This window comes from Thermobia domestica, chromosome 1 (assembly GCF_964235325.1).
Source record: "Thermobia domestica chromosome 1, izTheDome1.hap1.1, whole genome shotgun sequence".
Lineage (NCBI taxonomy): Eukaryota > Metazoa > Arthropoda > Insecta > Zygentoma > Lepismatidae > Thermobia > Thermobia domestica.
Window position 1 is genome coordinate 203,186,663 of NC_137454.1, and position 22,916 is coordinate 203,209,578.

At 37.0% G+C, this 22,916-nt stretch overlaps 1 protein-coding gene across 4 annotated transcripts in view; it reads right to left on the reverse strand.

The window, feature by feature from the left end:
- The window catches only part of Dap160 (dynamin associated protein 160), a 213,683-nt gene that overhangs the window by 172,566 nt on the left and 18,201 nt on the right, over positions 1-22,916 (reverse strand). For all 4 annotated transcript variants that reach the window (XM_081768609.1, XM_081768600.1, XM_081768593.1 and 1 more), the window contains exons 3-4: positions 15,113-15,266; positions 10,914-11,071 (exon numbers count right to left, since the gene is read on the reverse strand). In XM_081768609.1, coding sequence (XP_081624735.1) covers positions 10,914-11,071; positions 15,113-15,266 — 312 coding nt within the window. The remainder of the gene's footprint in view (positions 1-10,913; positions 11,072-15,112; positions 15,267-22,916) is intronic.

Consider the following 22,916-nt stretch of genomic DNA (forward strand, 5'->3'; position numbering starts at 1 on the left):
TTTCATGTTCCTATCTGCCTTGGTTTCTTCAGAAGATGGGCCTTAGTGTTATGTGTGGAACGTACTTCGACCCTACTTTCCGGATTAATACAGTCCCTGTCCATAAGACCCGTAGGAAAGTCATGTCTGACGGCTGTTCTCTTCAAATCCTGTTAGTACATGTCTAAACAAGTGTAAATCACGAAGGTAGACTTTGTGACTTATGGGCAGTTTTCTTCTACAGGGGCGTAATCCTAGGGTGGCGGCGGCCCTTTTGAGTTTTTGCCGATTTTTCTTAAAATGATTGTAGCTGCCATTGTGATTGTAGCAGAACAATGAATGAGGGTTGTTTGCTTTCTAAATAGTCAACGAACTAAACCTAGATATAGATTTTTGGCGTAGCCGTACAAATAGAGGGAGAACAGGGGGCAAAGTCCAATTTCGGCTAATTTTTTAAAAAGTGTTTTTATTTTCTTCCCATAATGTCCGAATGGTGATCTCTCGTGTAATAACGATTTTTTGGCCAAAACTTACAACAATCCTCTATACAAGGACGCAATTTTTGACAAAAATCTTCCAATAGTTATCTCCACAATATATATATATATATATATATATATATATATATATATATATATATATATATAATATATAGTCAGATGCGCGAAATTTTTCAGAATGTAAACTTCCGTGGTTTCGTAACATCCACTATCAAACACGTCGGTAGATTTTTTCAAAAGTAGAACTGCACTCGGAATCGTCTAGTTTCCTTATCAAAGCAGTCATCAAATCCGATTTCTGCAATTTAGTGGTTGCACTGTTTTTAACCACCAATGTTGTAACTGGTAAAATGTCATAATTTAGAATCTTGCTCAATAACATACCTTTCCTCATACAAATATTAGCAAGTCTTTGCGCATGGATGATATTTGTAACTGAATTAGACCTATCGCTTTTTGCATCCTGTAAACCAACAGAATTGAAAGGTGGCAACTTCACTTTGTGCATGGGGCAGATAGTCCTTTTGATTTGGAAACAAACCTCTCATTCCTAAATTCAAGATAAAGTGCATTCCCGTTTGCAGGAAGGGAAAGTATTGATTTTGCATTATGTGGCGGTACAAGTTCATTTGTCGATAGATTTTGGAGTTTCATTGTTCCAGTGGCATCATAAGGATTTTGTCTTCGTCAATATACGAGCACATCATCTAGATGCTTCCTTCAAGATCCTCACTCTGTTTCCCTACTAATTCGTGATGTATATGAAGATCGTAATCACCACTGCAACACCTATTAATGACCGAGAAGCATTTCTTATTTCAAGAATCTCGGGGTAGATTAACTGCCATTCAACAACGTACTCTTTTCTTTTTGTTTGGCCAATTATTCCTCCTTGTGTTTTTTTGGAATCTATTTATCGTCTGCTCCAGTGCCATGCTCAATCCAACCGCATTGAATTTCCCTGTGGTTCCTGGGACTACAAAGAATCCTTTTATGAATTTTTCAAAAACTTGTGGATGTTGAAATTCCAAGTTTCGCATTTGCTCTAAATACACGGATGCCCACCTCAAGTAATTGATTTTATCAAAAACTTGAAACAGTGGAAAGAGTTGTTGAACGGTATTCAAATGAAGAAGCCAATTACCTTCTCTGTCTGCTCGAATAAGATTCTTCAGAAGAGACATAAGAAACAAAAAACCTTCCAAGTACTGACACGTTTCTGATCGCTCCGCATTCATCTGAGAGAACGCTTTCATGCCTTGGATTAAGCTTATGAAATTGTTAGTAAGATCTTGAAACAGGAGTTGTGCTTTTTCAATATCTTTATCTTTAATTGCTCTCAATGTGTCGGTGGCTATTTTACTAGGTGCATTGACATTACCTTTCAAAAATGTTTTCCATTCCAGCTTTTCAATTACTTCAGCAAGCATGAACATTGCTTTTGTAGAACGAATGTAGTTACTCCCTTTCAGTACACTTTCGACTGCTCTTGGTCCGAATACTGAGTTTTCAATAAGGATGTTTTCTAACCCACTTCCTGATATATATTTACCTATGCAAGCCAATAGTGCTTTGGTCGTATGGAAAGATCCCATCATCAGGACGATGTCTGGGAACTTGTTTGAAGTAATTTGGATTTCTGCAGCGTTGTGGTAAACTGCCTCGTCGCAAGCTATAGGTAAAGCGGGTTGATGAAGATGATGGAGAAGGTACTGGAAGTTTTTCATTGCAGAATAGACTCTGTCGTATGCTGTAATAGGATATGGCAATATAGGTAAGAACCCAACTTGCTGAAGAGGAACTTCAGATTTCGATATGACTGCGCTGACAGCTCCCCCAGGTTACGTTAATGTCCCTATCACTAAGTGAATGCAAAGTTTTCGTCATGCTGATCGCAGATTCCCTTAATGTCACTTCACTTACACCCACATCAAATAAATCTTCAAACGTTTTTAAATTCTGAGATACCATCAAAGGCAGCGATTGCTTGCAATAATGCTTTGGGCTTTGACATGAGAATTGAGACGTCACACGTTCGGAGAAATTCTTCTCAACAATATCCAGTGAATAGGACTTTTTTGTTGCCTCTTTAAGTTTCTCTTAAAATAGTACCAGAACAGTGTTATGACTTCCTTGCAAACCTGAAAGTGTAGCTTCTTCGTGGTCGAAGTTATCCATCGCACCCACTCTAAATTCATTACCAACAAAGTGACTTGGAAGTGAAATACCGTCAGAACAAGACTTGACAGTGTATTGGGCTAATTTGACACGTGCATGCATAACTTGGTTGTTGATTGCAGATACACCAAGTTTATTGAAAGATGTTATCAAACTTTTACTTTTACATTTTTCATGTATAATATGGGCTGTCATAAGATGTAAAGGTGTTTTTTTCTTGCCTCTATGTACGTTATAGAAGAGAATCTGAAAAATTGACTTAATTCTACAAGAAAGAGAATTTTTCGTCAGTACGTTATCTTCAGCTTTATCAATGGTCTCACTAATCAACGACTCCATCGTCTTCAAGTAAATCCATGTCTTTCGTGGAGCTTGACATCGTCCTACTTGGGAAAGTTCTCATAAAAAATCAAGCAATGTTTATGGAACAGGGGTAGTGATCCATGACTTCTTCAGATCCTGAGCATCACCAACTGTTTTGTTGCAGCTTTTAAGGGGTTTCTTATTAATCTTCCGGCATCTCTTATATCATTGTGATTCCGGACGATTTGCGTTAGTCTCTCGGTAGTCAAATGTAATGAATAGGCAATAAGAGACTAGTTGGTTTTAGTATGTTTAGAAAATTTAATCGTAGTTTCAAGAATCTTCAGTAAAAAAAATGCTTGACCTCTTTGCTGCTTATCACGATTCTTGTCCCTTTACCGTTTAAGTAATCTCGCATTTCTGACAAAATCGCACCGCAGCCATCTTCCAGAAAGGGTTTGATTACAGGTGAAAGTTCTGTCATCATTTCTTCTTTAGGCGACTTTCTTTCAGTGCTTTTGTTTTCCTGTGAACTTCTTCTGAATTTAGTAAGGTAAGTTTCTGGGCATAGTTCATGATAGTATAAGTCTGCACCAAAAACTGATGACTCATCTTCTAGATCAAAAGTTCTCGTATATACATCGTCCTTAAGAAACATTACTGTCTCGCGGAAGACAAGAGCTCGGATACTTTCACAAATCCTGTGCTTCTCCCTGACACCAGCGTGTTTATTGAGATCTCACACTACGCATGTTACTTCGTATTACTACGTTACTACGTACGTTACTGGATTTTTTTTTTTTTTTTTTTGACATGATGGTTCTGTACGGGGTAGTACAGTATATCCTAACGTAGCTTTTTTTGTAGATTGTTTAATTTTTAGTGTGTAAAACTTGTAAAAGGTATTATTGCAATGGTTCACAAATTCCACTTCAGAATCCACTGAACGAAGTCTCTGCAACACTTCATCTTCCCTGATTTCAGCAGCATTTTTTATATTATTTCTACCAATTGCTGAAGTTGTAGTCTTATGATCTTTGTCTATCTTTTGGCAAATCACACATTTTGTAAGATCAAAATCACTACTAGTTCCTTGTGTTAATTTCACTCCACGTAAAGATCTTTCCACACTTGATGCCATAACTACTTCACCAGAATAACTTCAAATCCTTTCAGAAAATTATTACATCAGTGATTTGCAAGAATGAAGATAGTCCATTGTTACTAGACTAGACATGAATACATTCAAAATTATTCCTGCAGTGAAGGTAACATCACCATCTGAAGTGCATAAACAATTTTTTAAGTGGAGATAGCAGGCAGTAAGGCACACTAAATTAGTACGTTTATCTCTATCCTAGCAGCTGCTGTAGAGAAAACCTGAAAAAATTCACATACGACAAAATTTCTATTTTAGAGGTAAAATTCGAGACATTTTATATTGAAACTTTTTATTAGTTCACAAAATGGAAACAAAGTTACCCACAGTTAGCAAAAGGTTCATAAATAAAGCCACTTAATACGAGTACCAAGAAATATTCTTGTACATCATGTACTTTTTGGAGCAGGAATATTACACGGAACATTATCAGTGCTGTTTAATCTAAGGATCGTGAATAATAATACAACGATGTGTTAATCATTTTCTACTTCTATTAGAATTGCAACGTGTATAGTGAAGCAAACACGAAACCACGGGAGTTTACATTCTGAAAAATTTCGCGCGTCTGATTATATTATATTTTTTATGGAGATAACTATTGGAAGATTTTTGTCAAAAATTGCGTCCTTTTATAGAGGATTGTTGTAAGTCTTGGCCAAAAAATCGTTGTTACACAAGAGATCACCGTTCGAATATTATGGAAAGAAAATAAAAACAGACTTTTAAAAAAATAGCCGAAATTGGACTTTCCCCCCTCTTCTTCCTCTAGTTGTACGGCTACGCCAAAAATCTATATCTAGGTTTAGTTCGTTGACTATTTAGAAAGCAAACAACCCTTATTCATTGTTTTACTACAATCACAATGGCAGCTACAATCATTTTAGGAAAAGTCGGAAACAACTCAAAAGGGGCGCCGCCACCCTAGGATTACGCCCCTGTAGAAGAAAACTGCCTATAAGTCAAAAAGTCTACCCTCGTGATTTACACTTGTTTAGACATGTACTAACAGGATTTGAAGAGAACAGCCGTCAGACATGACTTTCCTACGGGTCTTATGGACAGGGACTAGACTAGATGTTGGATAGGGACACGCTAGCGACATATAGTTTCCCAAACTGGTCTTGAAACGTGATTACCTTTCAAACAAGATGCCACACGGTGGAGGCTCCTATTTAAAATTTTGTACTTACCCCCGTAACCCCCTTGAGCGTACCTCATGGGGGGCTCTCCATATCAGCATAATGTTGTCTTTTATGTCCCTTGAAGGTTACAAAAGGTTTCATGTTTCTATCTATCTTGGTTTCTTCAGGAGACGGGCCTTAGTGTTATTCGTAGAACGCACTATATATATATATATATATATATATATATATATATATATATATATATTAAATCTTATATAAGGATTTCATGTACACAAAGACACGACACAGTACTGGATATGACAAAATAATTTCCACGGTTCCTGATGCGCTAAAATGTGCGTTAGGTTTCTCTGAAAGTTGCAATACCTTTGACGAGAATTGTAACATTTAAAATTAATATGCGCTTCAACAGTTGTTTTCAAAACAAGCACGTACTTTTTAAAATATAACATTAGCAACTCGAGTTGTCAGCAAAGCCACATATCCCCCCTCTTCATATTACGACCATGAGCGAAAGTTATCACACAAACGTGTCCCCGCTATGCCAAGGTCGCATTGAGCAGTGCGAGTCAGTTTTGGGTATCAATACTTCATCATAGGTAGTGTGTTTCGTACTGAGGAAACAGATGTGAACACTATGTGGCTGAAAAAAGAAGAGAGAATTGCACTACGATGACATGTGTATCACCTTTTTGGACAACTGCCTGTGGTAGAAGATGTCAAACATTTTTAAAAAAAAGAATTTTTCATGTTACACATATACCATCATAAAACGCTATCAAAATTATCTCTCGGTTGAAGTTTTGCCTTGAGGTGTGTCGCTAGTGTTGTAAATAGAAAAAAAAAAACGGTTCGTATTTTTTCAGAAATGTACGTTTTTTTTTTTAGAAAAAAAACATTGCCTCTCGTTTTTTTTCTAAATTTCGTTTTTTTTTAAATAGTCATTTGTAATGCATCTTACGTCTATTTAAGTATGAAATATTTTTATGTAGGTGTAATCACCGTAAAATGCAACATAAATTAAACGCTAGATACTGATACGCTACAAATATTTTACAATTTACATGAATACCATACCTATTAACAATTCGGGTTTCAGCAGTTTTCATCAATATCAACTAAGAAATAAAAGTAGAAATGGAATTTTGTTTTTTCGTGAATGCAGGCTTTTAATAAGTACGAAAATAATGTCACGAACAGTATAAAATTCCAATAATTTGACTAAAGATAAAAACTAATACTAATTTGCCTAATAGTATTTTTCTAAATGTCATATATAAATAATTTGTCGACTAGATATATATGATATGCAGAGCCGGCTCTACCACATATGCAGTGGCGTATTTACGATTTTGTTTCGGGAGAGGCTTTGCTAACTTTCGGGGGCATTTGCCTGAAAATGTGAAAATTCTGCAAGATATTTCATATACTTTACTATAGTAAGATTTCGGGGGGGGGGGGGGGCTTAAGCCCGGAAGCCCCCCTAAATACGGCACGGTATATATGCAACACGTGCATTTGCGTGGAACAGCAAGCTTGGATGGTCCGACAAAGTCTGTTATAAGTATATTATTTAAATTAAATATTTCTTGTTGGAAACAGACTTCATGATGATGATAGTTACATTTACTAAGCTGACCTTTTATTTGAATACAACATTCATAAATTATGTTTAGGTTGCATTAGTTTAAGGCCACATGGACAATGCTAAAGCAAATGGTCGAATAAATCCGAGCACAAATTGCTTGACTGTTGTCAAATGCAAGAATTCAATTCTCGAATATTAGTGAATATCTGTTCCATTTAGTAAGTTATCACAGTTTTGATATGAAAGTAATCTTGTTTTTGTCAAAAGCAAGTTCCTTATCATTGAAGATAGAAACAAGTTTTTTTTAAAAAATGTTAGAAGATGTAGAAGAAAAATCAAGAAATAAAGATAAAAGAGCTAGTTGCACTGGAATTGCAAACTGATACATCGAGATTGAAGCTCGATAGTGAATTCTATAAAAAGGATTACCATCTTTCCTCTGCAGGTGTGTTTGCTTTATCTTTCACTATCATAATAGGTTAACATTTAAAGAAAAAAAAAAAAAAACAGACACAACGGAATTGCATTTTTAGTAAGTATTTAAGCCTTTCTGAGCGCGACTGCACTTACCCTCACCTTTGTTGTTCATGCTGGAGTAGCATACTTAAAATCATGACTTCTAAGATTTGTTCTTTCTGGAGAAAGTGGGAGGCGACAAATTATGCCATTGCACGAGGCGACAAATTGACTAGGACCTGAATATAGGATGACTCAATTTGAAGTAGTGCAGGGTGTTTCAAAATTAAGATTAGGGTTTTGAAACTTTGTAGTATCTATTACAATTAACTTACAATTATAAATATTATATCAAATGAAAGAGCAACTCAAACAGTTTTGTACGCACGCATGTACATGCGTTGTTTCTTCTGTCTGCCGTTAGAAAGAGCAAGTAGCAAAGATGGAAACTAGAGAGCAGAAAGCTTTTTGTTTTAATAAAGACAGAACCTGTACAGTGCAATCGTCTGTGTGAAGAATATTAAGGAGACGCTTGCAACTACGTCTTTATTGTTTGCAGTTGCTACAGGTCTAAAGCCTACAGACTACGGTTTACGTGCCAATTTTGCAAGTGAAATATTATTGCATAACAATGAAGATTTTCTGGATCGTGTCGTCTTCAGTGATAAATCGACTTTTCACCTAAGAGCTAATGTGAACACTCATAATGTTTGCATCTGACCGTCAGCAAATCCTCAGGAGATGGTACAATTGAAACGAAACTCCCCTAAATTGAATGTGTTTTGTGCCATATGGCGGAAAGTTTATGGGCCTTTCTCGCCTATCGAGTAGATGTGTGCCGTGTGACGAATGAATCTCACATTGAACACTTGTAGCAAAAACTGTTTGAGGTGCTCTTTTACTTGATGCATTGCTTATATATGTACGTAAAATGTAATAAGTACTACGAAGACTTAAAACCCCAAAATTTATTTTGAAACACCCTACATTTCTCACCAACAGTGTTGGAACTAAGATGTAAAAAGGAGAGAAAATTTTCCTTATAAAGTTATTGTTTACAACGATATTATTATTAGTCGAGACTATAACTACAACAACACGAGTTAGTAGTCAAAAAATGTAATCAAATGTATACTCGGTGTCCCAGGTGGCCAAAGTGGCACACACAGGTGTGTCACTTGTTTAATCCGCTCAAGTGTGGACACTAATTAAGATATCTGGATATTATTCTTGCAAAATGTGGTTGGTTTATAGTTTATCATATTAATTTCTTTTTCTTCTGGTGTCGAATTTCTTTCTCAAATTTCACCCCAGTCAAAAATTCGAAAATTTTCTAATTTCGAATTTCCTTTACTTTTTTTCCCTGTAGCTTCCTTCGTTGTAGAAAGACATCCTTCAAGACTTGCCAGGTAGATACCTCTGATGGATACCTAACTGTTGACATCAATTGGACGGGCCTGCGCGCAGTGTTGCCATTTAGGAAAATTAAAATTCTCCTATATTTGGGCAGAAAATTATAAAGTTTTGTTTATAAATCCGTACCTGTACGTCCGAGTGCAAGTCAACTTACGAACATTTGTCCTTACTTAACAAACGAAAGTACAGATCGTTACAATGGGGTAATTAGGGGGCGCACGTAAAATTCGTATTTAGGTTCTAGCCCTTGATTTTTCTAGTTTTTCCTTACTTTTCTGTTTACCGTAATATATTTTTGGTAATTAGAAGCTTTGTTCCTTAAATATCGCCATAATACTTGTAGGATATATTAGTGGTATACCAATGTTTGATTTAAGATAGTTTGCGTCTGTTTGGTAGCAGTGTTGCCAGCTACAGAATATTTTAATTCCAGATTTTAGGGGGAAATTTTGGAAAAATTATATGTTTTGTCTCTATTATTTCCCTCTTGTTGGCTATATCGGAACAAACGTACCAGTGTCTGGAAGTCTCGTCTTTGCTCTACACAATGCACTATAGAATGTTTCAATAGAATAATTAGGGGAAGTACGGTTGAGGTTTACAGTGGACCTTGTCCTCTAATTGGAAAGATAACTGTGATTTTTTTAAAGGTAGAATGAGATATTTTTAATTGACATGCTTACTTTATTAGATATCGTCACAATACTTGTAGGATATATGAGAGGGATACCAAAGCTTATTTTAAGATAGTTTGTGTGTGTCTGATAATAGTATTGCTAACTACAACAAATTTTAATTCCAGATTTTAGGGGCAAATTTTGGGAAAAATTCCCTTTTTTATTTCTATTATTTCCTTCTTGTTGGCTACATTCAAACAAATGTACCAGTGTGTAACAGCCTCATCCTTAGCCTACCCAGCATACCATAACAAGTTTTACTAGAACAATTAGGGGAAGTACAGTTGAGGTTTATAATAAAACATGTTCTGGAAATGGTAAGAAAATGGTGAATTTCTGAGGTAGAATGAGATTTTTTTTTAATTTCATGCTTACTTTGTTATATATTGCCATGATACTTGTAGGATATATTTTTGGAGCATTACGGTTTATTTTCAGATAGTTTTCGTCTGTCTAATGGCAGCGTTTCCAGCCAAAACAATTAATTCCCGCTATTAGGTGAAAAATTCGGAAAATTTCCTTTTCCCCTCTATTATTACCCTCTTACTGGCTACATTGAAACAAACGTACCACTACCTGAAAGCTTCCTCTTTGCCCTATAGAACGCACCATAAAAAGTTTCAATAGGATAATTAGAGAAGCTGTACCCCGGCATATTTGATTTTTGCTTCTGAGGCGTAAAAAGTGTCAAAATTTCATGTGTATGACAGAATTTTTTCTTTCCCTCTTTGAATGGAAGCCAGCGACTTCAGGATTTCACTGTACCTTGTCAACACACCAAAGATTTGTTTAGGTGACTTGAACCCATATAGCAGCAGTGGTACTAGATACAAAAAAATTTTGAAATCCGGTTAGGGATTTTTTGTAAATTTTCACCCCTACATTTCCCTCAATAATTTCCCACCCGTTGGCAACACTGTAATACAACTTACACCAAAAAATAGCCACATCCATTTTCTTAAAAACAAGGCTTTAACCATATCAATGGAATGAATAGTTTTTGAGCAATAAGTGACTAACTGGAAATGTAGGAAAACGCCAAAAATGACCTGGGGCTGAAAGGAATAATCACACAATTTTGCTCGTATAGGTTCAAAGAAACAAACGATTTGTAAGTTACGAGGGCTTCGACTCAAGTTCTGTTGATTATTTCGATAATCTGCAACATAAATCAATAAATAATAGTTGCCAGAAAAAAAACAGACTTTTGAAAAAAAAAAACATGAAAAAGAACGATGTTTTTTATTGAAAAAAAACTTCACAGAAAAAAAACCGTTTTTTTACAACACTATGTGTCGCCCTAGCAAACTGACCCACAGTGCCAAGAGGAAACTGAACAAACTTTCAGAAAACCGTGTTGGTTCAAGTGGTCAGAAACTGGTTGGCAAATGTCGTGTCTCCGGAAAAACAATTGCTCGGAATTTGCAGAAAATGAGTCTGAAATATTTTTAAGTGTCAAAAAGCATTTAAGCATACAAAGAAGCAACTCACTACAATAGCTCAACTTACCTGTCGCCACAGCAGATGCAATTGTCGGTGGTCTCAACAGGCTAGGAGGAAGAACTTTAGGAATCTCGAAACCCCTTAGTTTAAGATTTATTAATTTACAAGCAATACTGAACTCATTGATGTCCATCTTCCCATCACAATCAGTGTCTGCGAGAGCCCTAGAAAAAGGAACAAGAAAATTTTAACCTAATTTATGAGTCCTGTAAAATAATTTAGCAATCGATTGAATTACACACTCATTAATGCCTTTCTTAGTCGGATTTCAAAAGGTAAACGACTCCTCTCTTAGGAAATTTTCTGAATCAAGATGAATACAGTACGCACTCGAACAGTCCAAAGCTTCATTTACTATTTAAATATCGACTATAAAGATACGTTTTACCTTGCTTTCAGATATCTATATTTCCTGCATACATTTTATATGTTGTCACATTCTTCTTAAAAACTACCCTTAGATAATGATACGTATCGCCCCCCAGTGATTTTGACTAACCGATACCTTCATTTTTAAAATTATTTCACGTTAGGTGTTAACTATAACAAGTAAGTTAATCTCACATTCAATGATCGTAATTTAACATTCAAAATTTGCTCTACTTTATTGTGAGAAAATTCTACTAGATGCCAAAAAAGAAAAAAGTATGCGGACGCCCCTCTAATTTGAAAACAGTTGGCGGATTTAAATTAAATATTGGCTATGGACATTGAGATGGGGAGCAACCTGATGGGGGATGCGGAAAAATGACGGTAATCTTGATTTTGGGTTTAATTCGAAAATATGAAATAGGAAAAGAGTGCATTACTTATTTTCGGTTAGCTATTTTCTAGAAAATTAAAATTTATTTATTTTAAATTTACCGTAATTTCTTTAATATTTATGGGTCATTTAGGTTGAGACTTTCCAAATCATAATGATCTGTCATTTCACCTAGGTTTTTCAGCATGGCGTTAACCCTCCAAAAAAGAATCGAAACAGCATTGACCAGTGATGGCTGTAACGGAATTCAACACGTGTCTTCCGAACAAAGCTAACATATCACAACAGACAGCCATTTTTAGGGAACTGCACAAATTTAAGGAGACTACGTCTGTGATAGAGAATGTAATCCATGTCCAAGGACCTACACCGATGGAAACTTTGCAGTGGGAGCTATAGTGAAAGAACAACAGTTGCAGACTTGTTGCTTCAAGCAGAAGCCAGAGGACCATATTACGGAAATTGCAATACTACCTGAGTGAGACGACATAGAAAAGTATACAGCTAGCATGATATACAAATGAGAATTACATGTTTCCTAGGCCTGTGTTTAGCGATGAATCTGTATTTTGTCCAGATTAAGATGATCAACAAAGACTGAGACTGATTATTGTACCACAGTTTCCTTTGTTGCCGAATCCGGTACGTTTGATATTTGAGAAAGTTGTGTTTCATGTATACTCTCACTAGGCGGCAGCATTGTTGTGTCGGTAGGATGGGAGTAATCCGCTATATTCTATACACTGTTTCCATTTCCAGAATGGTGCAAGCGAAAACAAAACTGTATTGCTCCATACTGTTCTTCTCGTGTAACCTCCATTGTATGCATATATACAGCACGTTGTGAGGCGAAATGGAAGCAGTGTCTAAAACAGAGCGGATTACTCCCAACCTACCGATACAACAATGCTGCCACCTAGTGAGAGTATACATGAAACACAACTCTTTCAACTATCAAACGTGCCGACATTCGGCAACAAAGGAAACTGTGGTACAATAATCAGTCTCAGTCTTTGTTGATCATCCCTCGTATTTAATCAAAGATCTCTTATCAAGAGATTAGTCAATTTTCAGTCATTGTTTCAAAAATACGAAGTTTTCCAATTTTTAAATAATTGCACCAAAAATACAAGATATTTTCATTAACTAATTCAATCTTCATGTGACTGACTTCCCTGTAGAAGATCACGGACTAAGTTGCTGAAAGTTTAGGAAAACTCTTATAGAAGCAATTAGAGGACAAGTTAGTTCTACTTTGAAACTTTTAAAATAGTGCGTAATTGAAATTGTTCTTTTGAAAAACGTATCTTATCTCAGGTGCTCTTCTTACGGCTCTTTGTAATTAGATTATCAACCTCTACAGGTTGTCCTCATCCTTCGACCCTGAGAACGATGAAGGAGAATAGAGGGTGAGGATGAGGATGAGGAGGTAAGGGATTATATTGAAATAAAAGGATGAGTGCAAAGGTGAGACCAAAATTCATATCTATACCAGTATCCAACATTTCATTTGAATCCTTTGTGCCGTTTTCAAATTACAAGAGTTTTCTCAGATTTTTGTTTAACTTTGTGTCTGTTCTTTTTACTATTACGTAACATGGAAGGAAGAAAGGCACTAATTGGGTTCCATGATCATTTTCCTCCCGTTGCATTACTCCTATGTGAAGAAAGGTCGAAAGTGACCTTGAATTTGCTTCTAGTATTCAAGCAATTTATCACACCAGATTATTATTATACCAAAAGTAGATTGTACTGTCAATGAACTCAGATGGTACAAAGAGGTATCGGAAAGTTTTAATTATCATCATGAACAGAGAAATTGTGTTGAGTTCAATGTCCTTTCTTAAGACTTGTCTAAATAGTCCCCGTGCAGAGTTATACATTTCTCCCACCATTTTTGACTTGTCGAAGGCAGTCATATATATATATATAAACTGTACTGTCAAAATGGCGATCCCGAAGTGGTTTCTTCATCTGTGGGTACACGAAGAAGTCGCACCTGTCTGATCAGGACAGTAGGGCGGGTGCAGCAATATTTCAGTTACATCTAATAGCTTCCACTGACGCTATTTGAAATGCATGAGCGAGTGCATTGTCCACAAGGAGACGGATCCGCTTGGAGACTTTACCGTAACGTTTTTGCTGAACAGCATCTCGTAATCTCATTAAAAGTAACCAGTAGTAAGTGCTGGCGATACTACCACCCTTCTGAAGGTAGTCTGTAAGGATAATCAATAACAATCCCAAAAAACCAAGAACATGGTCTTATCGGCATACTTCTGCATCTTCGCCTTTTTTTTTGAAGGAGGTGAGGAGTGCTTCTACCCCTTGCTACTCTTGTATCTCAAAATCATGTAGGTTAGATCCCACATTCGTCCATAGGTATCAGAGGGGCAAAAAATCATCCTCACTCTGCTCTTAAAAAAACCGCCATGTTTCCTTTTGAAGAGTCAGCAAACGTAGAACCTACATGCCAATACCTTAGACAGGCGCAATTCATCATTATTATTTTGTACAGACTACCATAACTGAATCCCCTTTGCTGCATGATGTTATGGATGGTTATTTGTCGGTCTTCCAGGATCAGATATACAATCTTCCTCACTGTGGCAGCGTCCAGGCCTTGGCTCATCTGTGAGGATCAAATGACCTGTTTGGAAATTATTCTTCCACCTCATAGAAGTGTCATAGAATGAGCAATTACCACCATACACAAACCTCATATCATGAATTTTCCTGACGCTGTAACTCTTCAAATGCAGAAACAAAATCCCATTACAAGCTTCTATCTTATCCAACTTGCATCTCTGACAACTAGCATCTCTTGAAAAGAAAGCAAATGACATACATAAATAATTTTCAGTAAATCATGCATGTAAGGTATAATGTCTATACAGGCAAAGTTACATAAAAATAATTTCTAGGAGTTAATTAAAATTTTCCGATATCCCTCATACTTACTTTGCTCCTTGAATCTATAGTAATTTAGAGAAGCAAAGTGAGTATCGTTTGAGATCATTTATTTTTAATAAATTGCATTATGTTTCTAAGCAGTTTTTATTTAACTATTAATATTATTTATTTATTTATTTAGAGCCACTTTAAGGAATAAATAAATAAATAAACGATCCCAACATTGATACACCTCTTTATTTCACTCAATCATCTGTACTAGTGGGAAGTTAATTGGATTACGTAGAGGAAATGAAACAAGGTAAAAGGAACATTAAGAAAAATAATTAAATTACGACGATAAAACAGTTAATATCAGGCGAAAAAATTGACAAAACTAAAATATGTTCTTCATTACTCACCATGAACCACTACAGGTGAAGAAAGTACTTCTCACCTAGAAGAAAAAAACATTCTTTTTCTATAACAATAAACAAGAAATAAAGCGAATTAGAAACCTGACACTATAAAAACGTACTATTACACTTACCATATTTGTCCAAGAACAGGAGGCGGTAACTGCGACTGAAGAAAGAAGCCTTTCGCTTGGTCCCCTGTAATTATGCCGTTTATAGGCTTTAGACTTCTAAACTGCTCTTCATACCGCACTCGCTCTCTTGGAGCTATCGCCCAAATATCACCACCTGGAAGAATAAATATGGTAATTTTGGGCTATATCTCATTAACCATTTTTTATACACTCTTACCTTGCTAGTCTCATAATAAAGAGCCTGACTGGGGTATATTTCAAGATCAGTTTTACCTTAATAGGTGCAGTTACTTATTACATAATAAATGTTTGGATTTACAAACAAATTAGTTTTTCTTGATTTTCCCGGAAACTATTCAAAAGCTTTTACACTCGCCCATATAATTTTGATCAGGTTAGAGAGATCTACCGACTGGTATACGGGGTTTGTCCGGGAAGTAATAGGACTGATTTTATTCCGCCATGACTGTACTTCGGAGCGTGCGCGCACTGACTGGATCCGGTAGAGGGCGTTCCTTGCTAACGAACGAGTGGCTGGTCAGTTATCTCCGAGCACACGGAGAGTCAGGACACGCTTTTTCGCGCGACGTGTTTCTGTGAGTGGTGCAAGCCGAAAATGCAGCGTTCGTTAAAGCAGAGGTACGCGATTAAATTCTGTGTTAAACTCGGTAAATCTGCGACAGAGACGTTTGATATGATAAAGCAGGCTTACCCAGATGATGCTTTAGCAAGAAGTGGTGTGTTTCGGTGGCACAAGGCCTTTTCGGAGGGCCGGGAAGAGGTCGCCAATGAAGACCGTGCTCGAAGACCTTCGACTTCGACAAACACCGACAATGTGACTCGTGTGCGCGAAGTTTTGAACTCAGACCGTCGACTAAGTATTAGTTTAATTGTCCAGATGTTAAATTTACCAAAAACTGTGGTTCATGAAATTGTGACGGAGCATTTGAACATGCGCAAGGTGTGCGCGAAGATTGTCCCAAAAGTGCTCACTGACGCCAAGAAATCGCGGCGAGTGGAATTGTGCCAAGAAAATTTGAACATGTGTGAAAGTGACCCCCAATTTTTGAATAACGTAATCACAGGTGACGAATCATGGATTTTTGAGTATGATCCCGAGACAAAGAGGCAATCTTCCGAGTGACACACGCCGGCGTCTCCTCGCCCAAAAATGGGAAGAATGAGCAAATCCAAAGTGAAAACGATGCTCATTGTCTTTTTTGACATCAAAGGCATCGTCCACCATGAATTTGTTCCTCCTGGACAAACCGTCAACGCCAAGTTTTACGTGGAAGTGCTCAAGAGACTCAAACGAAGGGTCAATCGGGTCCGACCAGACATCGGAGCCGACTGGAAGCTGCACCACGACAACGCCCCGGCTCACACCGCCTTTCTTGTGAACAGCTACCTGACCAAGGCCGGCATCCCAACGCTTCCGCAGCCCAGATATGGCCCCCCGGACTTCTTTTTGTTTCCTCGCCTGAAACGCCCGATGAAAGGCAAGCATTTTGAGACGACAGAAGGGATCCAAGCAGCTTGCACCGCGGCTCTCAAGGCTATTCCGGAGAATGACTTCCGTGACGCCTTCAATGCTTGGAAATCGCGCTGGCAGCGCTGCATCGACGCAGAAGGAGCCTATTTTGAAAGTTTTTAAAGAATTGTAACGATTGGCTCAATATTTTTTTTTTTTAAATTGACTCAGTCCTATTACTTTCCGGACAAACCCTGTATGCCTCATATTTGGACATTGCTTTCCTGTTAAACACTAAAGGGATGCAAGGTAGTTTTGAGATCAGAATTGGTTTTGAGACACTACTGACTTTAAATGTGAAACTACTGACCAAATACTGACTTTTAAAAAAAATTAAAAAACAAGGATTTGAAACAAGAAAACTATGTCTATCGATATTTACTGTAACAGCAGTTTAATAGCCTATACAACTTACAGATACACACACTCTCTTTCGTCATCACAACGCAATTATAGCAATCATCAACCGATAACAATTCTTATCATATCATATCTCCCTCTCTCTCTCTCTCTCTCTCTCTCTCTGTATATGTGTATGTGTGTTGGTGTGTATAAGAAACATTAGAACTATGATGATTTCTCAGTGACTCATCCCGTCACCTGCGAAAATTTGGCAACGGTACACTGGTTTCTCATACATAATACTCTTATCTAAGAGTGAAACAGACTATAGTCTATTTATAGTAAGTCACTTCTGCTACTTTAATGGTGTTTGGAGTTATAACGCATGCAAGCAAAAATGGCAAAATTTCTCTGGCAATTGTCTAAAATGCTTTTTTGGAGTCATCATGTTGGATGAAATTGGATGTTTCATTACGATCCTAGAAGCAGAACACAGTCGATGGAATGAAGGCTTTCAAGTTCTCCGCGTCGAAATAAGTCGCGAACAACAAACTGATGGCGACATTCTTTTGGGATCATAGAGGTGATTTTCATAGACTTTCTCAAACGTAAAACAACCATTATCAAAGAACGATATTGTTTGTTCTTGGACTAGCTCCAGTTAATCTTATGAACAAAAAGGCCGGGATACACGCAAGGGACATCAATTGCATCAGATAATGCAAGACCCCATGCTGCACACACGATAGTTCAGAAAACTAATCATGAAAACTGAAGGTTTGCGTACGAAACAATTTCGAGATGACAACGAGCTCATTGCGTGTACGTGAAAAAGTAGTGTAATAAACCTTGAGAATGTTATGAACGTGTACTTGGCGTCATGGAAACAAAGAACCCCAGTGCAGGAAAGCAAATGGATTATATGTTGAGTGACATTTCCACAGAACCAAAGCTTCTACTTACACAATTTCATCTATCTACTGTTACCATTACCGAGCTACAATGGGCTATGCGTTACTCTTTGTCCGACATTTGTATGTCGAAAGTATAGGGAATAATTCATTTTTTTTATATTTTTAGTTGTTACTTACAAAGAATGTTGATATAATCCAAGCAATAGCTTCGCACCGTTATTTCTAAGGATTTTAGAAGACAAAGTCCGAACAAAGGAAAGATTTTTTTCGTGATTTGTACATGATAAGGCGTGACGAATACAGAAGGCTTCTTCATCGAAGATACAATTGAAAGGAAGGTTTGTATTTTTTGGTTATATTGGTACCAGAAATAAATACTGTTGCCAGCTGTCCTATTCTCCACTACGGAAGAATCAGTAAATATACGGATACTACGAGTAAAATGTTTTCAACATGTGAAAGCCATACTGATGATGATATATATGGTGATGTAGTCAGTAAAGCGTCTTCCCACCAACCGGACGGCCCGTGTTATATCCCGGCGAGGCGGGATTTATTTTCCGTTCTACGCTCACTCCAAAGCGGCTCAGTAATTTACATAGCCTCTGACAAGTGGACAGCTGGGGAGCCGAAGTGTGGTCCTGACTAAATTAGTCCCAGTACATCCCGAAGTCAAGGAAATGTGGAAACTTACCTCTACTCGCCCATCAGCCCTCTCCGCCTGTCTCATATGAGGGAAACCCTTTACTTTCATATTGATGTGAAGTGGCATAAATAATTTTTAATAATTCCATCTGAGAATATGATGTAATATTGTATTACGTAATTAACAACTCATGGAGGTATTATTCTTCATTGCTGCATCGATATTCGTCAAACTGTTCTCGCCAAGAACCGTTGGTTTACCACTTCAGACATCTGACACGTTCCCAGTTTTCTTGAATTTATTGTACAAATATTGACTGGTTCATTTATTTGAAGATGCTTTTCGTCTGCATAGCGTACCATGGTGGTTTCGTAACGAACTCCTCATATACTCTTCATCTTCAAGATTGAAAATTCTCTTCTCCAGTATGTTCACCATGTGCTACTGTGGTATTGCACTGCAAGTTTCTTGCCACAATTACCAGCATCTGTCACTTGCACTTCAATTATCTATCACTTCCAACAAAATAACGATAATAAAAAAGATTAAATATTTGCGGCATGGATTGTGTTTGTTTATAGGCTATATACAGTATATAAACTATTCATACCAAACAACGAAGCACTGACTCAAGACCTGTAGTGCACAAATGTTTCAAGTAATACGTGAGGTGGTATAGTACGGATCTATATGTACAATAAGACAGATATTGGTGGTGCAAAATGGGAGACCTCTACGATTTTCAGAGGACAAATTGTGAGTGCGCGGTCAACTGAAGCAAGTGTCTCTAAGACTGCCTATGTGCTAGATGCACAGAGAGCAACAGTGTCCACAGTGATGACGGCGTACATAACTAAAGTTGTCTAAAATAGAAACGGAGGACACTTTACCTTTGAACCACTAAAATGGTCCGCGATTGCTATACATCGTAGCACACAAATACGTTTTAGATTCGCTATTATCACTTTGTTCATAATTTGTACAATTTTGAATTTTGCTTTCATTGTAAAAACGAGTCTATCTCTAGTAGGTTAACCATCTAGTCACGGGGAGTTCTATACAGAACGCGTGGCAATGCATTATCAAAACGCAGCGTCACAAAGAATCGTACAGTTAACCGGCACAACTAGCTGAAGAACTCAATCAGCGTCTGGAACAATGTTAATAAGGGCCTTAATGTCATGTTACTTTGTTTATCTTCTCAATGAACGCATTATTGCTATCGATTATGTGAGCATTTCATGTAACCAGATGCACTCTGTGATAACACTGGTCAACAGTGAAAATGCTTCGGAGATAAAAGTAAAACCAATTCTTACTAACTTTAGGGTGCTGATAACGAATATGAAATTAGTTTTTGAAAATTGGTTCGAGTTTCAAAAAAATATGTTATCACCAAATGTGCTCCAGCGCGCAAATTAAGCGTTCGTGGCAACATGAGCTGTTCGTTTATTTTAATAAACTTTCAATGTTTGAACCACATCACGGTTTATTTTGTATTGAAGAGTTTGACAGAGAAAACGTGTTGCGTAAGGTTGTTTTGTAGTTACAATTTGCCATCCCAGACATGGTCGTGGTGAGATATTGGATGAGTGTGTAGTGTTATTATTATTTCTTTTTATTGTTCTATGACTGCACTGAGCAGAAACATGTCGCGTAAATGTGTTAACGGAGCAGAGAAAATTATGTTTTTTAACCAAGTGACATATGCCAATCAAAAAAAGAAATTTCACGCAAATAAAGAACGTCTACCACAAATTGTATGTTCGTAGTAGCATTCCCGGATGTAGTCTTGGTGAGATACTGAGTTAAAGTATGGTGTTTTTATTATTAATACTATTATTGTTATATAACAGTATTAACCAGAAAAGATGTCGCATGTGTTAACAATACGGATAATTTTTGTTACGTTTGCGGCGAAGTAACATTTGGCAATCAAAAACGAAAAGCCTATATAAAGAAAGCATATCACTTGTATTTTGGTTGTAAAGTGGGAGATGTTGACAAAAAGTGGGTACCACATATATCTTGTAATACTTGTTCTTCAAACTTGTGGGGCTGGTTACATGGAAAAAGGTCATGCATGCCGTTTGCAGTTCCAATGATATGGAGAGAGCCGACAGATAATACTTCAAACTGCTATTTTTGCATGATTCTTCCAATTAAAGATCTATCCAGAAAGATAAAGAGGGCCATTACTTATCCCTTCAGCTATTCGTTCTGTCACATTCTGAAGAACTAAAGGTCTACAACCTCCTGTATCTTATTCCAGTGTTTCATCTGACGAAGAGCACGAGGAAGACAAGGTCGACCCAGGTATGTCAAATCCTGTTGCAGATTCTCGTCATCCACTGATCCTAACTTCACAACCAACATATCATCATCTATTCGCAATATGATCACTCAACATGAATTAAATGACCTTGTAAAGGATTTGGGGTTGTCAAAAAGTGGTGAAGAACTCCTGGCATCCAGACTCAAGCAGTAAGGGAGCTCTTTCTGAAGATGTTAAATCGTCCATGTATAGGATACTTCAGAAGCCCCTGGAAGAGTATTTTTCAGTGGAAAGTGACATAATTTGTTGTAAAAATGTAATAACTGGTCTTATGAGTAAACTTAACATAGAACACATAATCCCGACGAATGAAGGCTGTTGACAGAGGCATCAAAACTAAGTATGAAAGCTGTGTTAGTGAACAATGGAAATGGTGCTGCCTTCAATCCCAATTGGTTATGCAATGCACTGGAAGGAGGCATATGTTAACATGGAAAAACTACCATAGCCATAAATTATAACGAATATAATTGGAATATCTGTAGCGACTTCAAGGTTCTATCCATACTTCTTTGCCTGTAGCTCGGCTACACGAAATATTGCTACTTTTTATGCGAATGGAATAGCCCTGATAAGGCTTCCCACTATGTAAAAAAAGACTGGCCACTCCGTAAATCTTTGAAGCAAGGAGCAAAGGAAGTTCAATATGTTCCTTTGATACATTCTAGCAAAATTTTACTTCCTTTACATATTAAATTGAGTTTAATCAAGAACTTCGTTAAAAGTATGAACCAAACAGGTAATGCGTTCAAATATATTTTGCGTAAATTTCCACAAATTATTGAAACTAAAGTTAGGGATGGAATATTTATTGGCCCTCAAATTCGACAACTTCTCAATGATCCTGAATTTGATGCAGTGTTACAAGAAGAGAAGAAGATTGCATGAGATCCTTTCCGAAACGTGGTGACGAATGTTTTGGGAAACGGGCATCTCAGAGCTATAAGGAAGTAGTGGAGCACCTAACATTTTCCTACCAAGCAATAAGGTGTAATATGTCAATAAAAATGCACATGTTGCACCACATAGATTCTTCCCAGAAAATTGCGGAGCAGTCAGTGACGAACATGGGGGACATTTCTACCAAGTTATATCTACGATGGAGAAACGATATCAGGGCCACCGGAGCAAGTCTATGCTTGCTGATTATTGTTGAGCATTCGCTAGAGATGTTCCAGAACCACAATACAAGCGACAGGCAAAGAGGCGCCGTTTGTAATATCCATGTGAGTTTATGTTTTATCAATTCCATTTTATAGTTTTAATTTCTTATAAACCCTTTTTACATTCTTTGGGACAAACGCTGTTCCAAGCACATATATAATAAATTATCATACCCTAAAACTTATGTGAGTGCCTTAGGTGATTTCTGTCTCATGCCTAGGAGGTCTAACGTTATAACAAAATGCATTTTCCACTTTTTACGTACGAACGTCACTTTATATACTTTTATTTTATATTTGACTTTTCCTTATATGAAATTTGGTATTGTCAAGCAGGATTGAGAAATATTTTTTCCCTTCATAACTATTGTAGATATTACAATAAAACTTGGCACACGTATTATGTATGAACCATAGTTGTTTTCAAGATATATTATATCTGAGTACCTGTAGCCAGGCCGTTACATTTGAAAAAAGGTATTTTATGAACGGAAAATCACCAATTTTACCCCAAATTTCCCTTTTCTCGTACATCACACACGTACATTCTCATGGTACCATTTGAAAGCCTGTTTTATTCTGAAGAGAATATGATACTCAGATGAATAGTACCGTTTGGATTCTTTTTATTTTATATCTCACTTTTCTCAATATAAAATTCAGTATTGTCAAGCAGGATTGAGAAATATTTTTTTCCTCTCATAAACTGTAGATATTATAATGATACTTGGCACACATATTACGTATGAACCACAGTAATTTTCAAGGAATATTCTATTTTGGTACCTGTAGCAGAGGCCGCACCAGAGGCGCTACATTTGAAGGAAAAAAAATGGATGGAAAATTCACAATTTTACATCAAATTTCTCTTCC